The sequence below is a fragment of the Penaeus japonicus genome, unplaced genomic scaffold (assembly GCF_977035675.1).
Source record: "Penaeus japonicus unplaced genomic scaffold, GWHDUDI00000001_assembly GWHDUDI00000041, whole genome shotgun sequence".
Taxonomy (NCBI): domain Eukaryota; kingdom Metazoa; phylum Arthropoda; class Malacostraca; order Decapoda; family Penaeidae; genus Penaeus; species Penaeus japonicus.
The window spans coordinates 1487592-1492868 of NW_028234443.1; the positions used below are offsets into that span (position 1 = coordinate 1487592).

The 5277-nt window shown below is 45.0% G+C and overlaps 1 protein-coding gene across 1 annotated transcript in view; it reads right to left on the minus strand.

Annotated features, from left to right (window-relative positions):
• Positions 1 to 789: 789 nt before the first annotated feature.
• LOC122254061 (meteorin-like protein) overlaps positions 790 to 5277 on the minus strand; it is a 42494-nt gene continuing 38006 nt past the window's right edge. The window contains exon 3 of the mRNA XM_043017539.2: positions 790 to 2222. Within this exon, the coding sequence (XP_042873473.2) occupies positions 1795 to 2222 (428 nt within the window). The 3' untranslated portion in view covers positions 790 to 1794. The remainder of the gene's footprint in view (positions 2223 to 5277) is intronic.

The following is a 5277-nucleotide window of genomic DNA, read 5'->3' on the forward strand; positions in this document are numbered from 1 at the left end:
GGGAGGAAAGGGAAGGAGGAGGAGGAGGGGGAGGAGGGAGAGGAGAAGGGAAGGGGGAGGAGGAGGAAAAGGGAGGAGGAGGGGGGAGGAGGAGGAGATGGAGGGAGGAGGAGGAGGAGGGGGGAGGAGGAGGAGATGGAGGGAGGAGGAGGAGGAGGAGGAGTAAGGGGGAGAAGAGGGAGGTGGTGGCAGAAGAGGAACAGGAGAAGCAAGAAGATGAAGAAGGAAGAAGAATCAGAATCGGAAGGGGAAAAGTAAGAACAAAACAAGAAGAAAAGCCAAGAAAAAAAAAGAAGCAGAGGAAGAACAAAAAAAGATAAAAAGAAATAACATCTTTTTTCAATGCGGATTCAAAAAGACCAATCCAAAACTACGTTAGTATCACGACATATACACGAACACATGACACATCCCTTATGTGTCCCGAGCCTCTTCCGAACGACTTCCCTCCGAGACACTCAAGTCAACGGCGTCCCTAAAATTGCACTTAGGACCTCTAGTGTTTTCTTATGACCTTCTATGATAGATGATTTTTCCTCCAGAAGTCTGCAGGAACTATACTAAGCTTTGTACACAAGCAGAGCTGCTGCTGCAATATATTGCAAACACACCATGGCTGAGCGGTCGACATGTTATCTTTATGATTGTTTTCTATAATGTCAAAAGGAATGACATAATCAAATTACATTTCGATACGGTGATATTAATATTCCGAAAGAAAAACAATTAGAAATATTATTCTGAGGATTGATCAACATGTTAAAATACATATCAAATTGCGTATATGAGTTGTTTTTTTGTAAGGATGAACATTTGATAATCTGAATTTTGTCTAAAATCAGTCCATGACTTTTCAGTTACTACTAAATCACAGACGAATAATAATAATAAAAAAACACATATTCAAACAGCCACTTCATGACCAATGTCTGAGCTTAGGTGCTATCTATGGCACTTTATATTGTTACAACCAGATCTGGTTACAACCGAAATCCATTGCATAGTTGCCAGAGCGGATGAGTGCTTTGGGCTTTGAAGCTGGAGAAGAAAGGATAGCATGTGGCCTTTTAATTCATGGAAGGGGCTCCGTGTGGCCTTTTACTCCATAGAAAGTATCACATGTGGCCTTTCATTTTATTAAAAAAAATCCTGTGTGGCCTTTTAATTCATGGAAGGATATCATAGTGGCCTTTTACTCCATAGAAAGTATCACATGTGGCCTTTCATTTCATAAAAGAAGATCCTGTGTGGCCTTTTAATTCATGAAAGGATATCATCGTGGCCTTTTAAGTCGTCAGAGGATTCCGTTTGGCCCTTTTCATTCATGAAAGGATCACACGAATCCTTTTAATGAATGAAAGGTTCCCGTGTGGACTTTTCATTCATAAAATTCATATTTACATTAGTTGTGTTTAGGACTCTAGTGTGGTTTTGTGTGTAATCGTAGGACACCTGACCATCACACTTTACAATCTTTCTTTCCCTTAAATCTGTGAACTTAACTCCCCTGGAAGTTCAGAATATGTACACTGGGAGCAAAAAGTTGCTTGTAGCATTGCAAATTCACCATTTGCAATGCCTACTATTATTGCACCAAGAGAAACTTTTTTTTTGTGTGTGTGTAAAAGTATCTTCTCCTTTCAAGTAGATCACTATATCAATTGAGCTTTTAGTTACTCATTTCCGAGTGTCACTTGTCACTTGTCACTTGATCACGTCCACTTAAAGACTACATTAAGAACACCGTGATTGTCCTCCACCACGCCTTTAGCGTCTTCGGAATTGCACAAAATCTCACGTCTCTAGAACACACTGGGCATTGGCACGGGCGGCTTTGGCGATCTTCACCCACTCGGCGTGTCTGGGCGCACACCTGAGGATGGGTTTCCCAAGCCTCATCACGCCCATCACCAGAAACTCCCCTTCGCCCGCCCGCGCACCGCACTGGATAGGGACGTCGACGCGACCTGTGTATTCCGCCACGCCGCCCAGTCGAATGCTGTTGCTGATGTCGTTAGTGCCGTCCCACGCCTTCTTGGCATCGTGGGCGTGGGAGTGCCTGAAGACCGGAGACGTCTGCTGGAAGAGCTTCGAGGCGCGGATGGTGATGGTGGTCGTGGAGAGCTCTGAGTTGTCCTCCACTCGTTCGATGCTGCCTCGTGCCACGAAGTCTCCCGAGCAGTAGAGACGCAGCATCTCGTCCTCAGAACACGGCCGACACTCTGGAAATGAAGAAAAAAAGAAGTTAATTCTCGGTATGTTTGGGAAACTATCTCGGAAATGTTGCTAGCAACTAGAAACTAGTTACTTACACATGAATCGACACTAGAAAAAAAAGTCATTCTCGGTATGTTTGGGAAAGTCTATCTCGGAAACTAGTTGCTAGTAACTAGAAACTAGTTACTTACACCTGAACCGACACTCTGGAAATGAAGAAAAAAAGATTATTCTCGATATGTTTGGGAAACTCTATCTCGGAAACTAGTTGCTAGTAACTAGAAACTAGGTACTTACACCTGAACCGACACTCTGGAAAGAAACAGATCATTCTCTGTATGTTTGGGAAACATTTTCTCGGAAACTAGTTGCTAGTAACCAGAAACTAGGTGTTTACACCTGGAAAGAAGTCTGAGTGAGAAAATAATAACAATGGGACGTTAGTATCGTTTTTGATAAAAATTGCATCTGCACTGGGATTTTTCGTGCAATGAAGAACCTTGAAACAACTTGGCTAATGATTGTGTGCGTGTGTGTATGTGTGTGTGTGTGTGTGTGTGACTGATTCTCCAAATTCTTAAAATTTACATAAAATGATCTATATTTCCCCCCTCCTAAAACAAAAGCCTCAATACATTGTTTTTTTTTTCTCTTATACAAAGCTAGTCACATCATTTACACTCAAATAGGCGAAACAACAACGAAATAGCCTCCCAAACTCCCTTCAGTTTTACACGAAGGACCCCCTACCCCCACCCTCACCCCTCCATCCCCCGCTAGGATTACCATCGTTAAGAAAAAAAAAAAAAAAAAAAAAAAAACTGAACGAGAACGAGAAGAAGAAGCGTATGTCATGACCGACGACCAAGGAACCACCACAAAGAAACGACCCACGTAACCCACGACGACCCTCCTGCCTCCTTTTCCTCCGGCCAGCCAATCCCACTTCCCAACGCCTCCTGCATATTCCTAGTTGCAAGAAGAGTCAATCAGGTACGGTAAGTCTTCTCAGTGGCTTAAGAATGTTAACCTGATGTATCTTGAGTGTTACTTTATGCAGGAACGTGACGTGCTGGTTGTGCTGCAGGGCTCCTGAGGCTCCATAATGCTAGCTTGTATGCCTTCTTCACCGCCCAGGCAGGGAACAGTAATAGGTTTATAGTCAAACAGGTTCTTTCAGTTGCACCGAGATTTTTTTCTATCATTATTACTTTTCTTCCTTTGAATTTCTATTTATTTTTTATCTTTGTTCATTCTGTTTACGACGCGGTACGTGCAATCGAATCTAAGCTACTGCAAATCATGCACAGGAGAATCGAGCTAGACAATAGATAATCACCGTACGATAATAGAACCAAATGGGAAAGATATCACAGATGGGTTCTGAGGCACCAAGCGCGCACCCACCCCCCTCTTCCCCCCCTTCCCTTCCCTCCCCCCTCCCCCCCTCCCTGGAAAGACGCAGTGCAGTCGAAGGAGGGTAGGGTGCAGTGTAGGTAGGAAGGCCAGGTGACTTTCACTCAGTAGAACCTGTCTGAAGAAGCGTGAGAAGGTCCGACTCATCTCCACCCTCTGGGACTTCAAAGCTAATAAAGCAATAGTCATTATTATTCTCTCTGTGGGCCCGCTCTCTCTCTCTCTCTCACTCTCTTTTTAACTCGGCCTTTTTGGAACTACTTGAATGTGTTTTTCAACCGCGGTAATTTTCTCTCCTCCTCCTCCCTCTCCCTGCTTAGAATATTTAGGTTTATGCAAATCCTCTGAGGCCAGAGAAGCTGCAAGGCAACAGAGGAGGAGAAGACGAGAAACCCGCAGGTGGATTTCATGGAAATAATCGTAAGCATTTTTTTTATTTCTTTGTCTGTCTTTCCCGGCTTGTTCCAAGGCTTTCTTCTTCTTCTTCTATTTCTTCTTCTTCTTTTTCTCCTCCTCCTTCTTTTTCTTCTTCTTCTAGGCTTTCTCCTCCTCCTCCTCCTCCTCCTCCTTCTTCTTTTTCTTCTTCTTCTAGGCTTTCTCCTTCTCCTTCCTCCTCCTCCTCCTCCTCCTCCTCCTCCTTCTTCTTCGTCCTCCTTCCTCCGTAGTTTCTTTTTTTCTTTGTCTCTCTCTTATTACCCATCTTCTTCAACGGCTTTCCCAATCCTCTCCCCGTCTCCTTCCTTCCCTCTCGCCCAACCCCCGTCCCTATAAGGATGCGTGTCACGTGACCGGCTGTTCGATTCCGCGGACTTTCACCTCCGTTTCTCAACACTTTGTTCCTCCCGAAAGAGAAGAGAAGAGAGCCTGCGTCACGTACAGGAGAGAAATTTCACTGCAGTCTTAAAGCAGCATGGACTCCAGTGAAGGATTTAGGACCGGGGGGGTGGGGTGGGGGGAGGGAGGGAGGGAGGGAGGGAGGGAGAGAGCGAGAGAGCGAGAGAGCGAGAGAGAGAGAGAGGGAGAGGGAGAGGGAGAGGGAGAGGGAGAGGGAGAGGGAGAGGGAGAGGGAGAGGGAGAGAGAGAGAGGAGAGGAGAGGAGGGAGAGAGGGAGAGGAGAGAGAGAGAGAGAGAGAGAGAGAGAGAGAGAGAGAGAGAGAGAGAGAGAGAGAGGAGAGAGAGAGAGAGAGAGAGAGAGAGAGAGAGAGAGAGAGAGAGGAGAGAGAGGAGAGAGAGAGAGAGAGAGAGAGAGAGAGAGAGAGAGAGAGAGAGAGAGAGAGAGAGAGAGAGAGAGAGAGAGAGAGAGAGAGAGAGAGAGAGAGAGAGAGAGAGAGGGAGGGAGAGAGAGAGAGAGAGTTGTGCAGGAGGAAAAAGGGTTACCATTCACAACACTATACGACCATACTATCACCGAACCATCCTCCTTAACACTAACAAGTAAAACAACAACCATCCTTACACCGAACCATCCTCCTTAACACTAACAAGTAAAACAACAACCATCCTAACACCGAGAGATACAACTACAACCATACATACTAACAATAACCCATCGGTACAACAATTCTGAAATCCCCCTGTCGTTCTTTCTTCCTCAATTCCTTTCCAAAAGAACAAAAAATTATAAAAAGCCATCGAGATAAAATC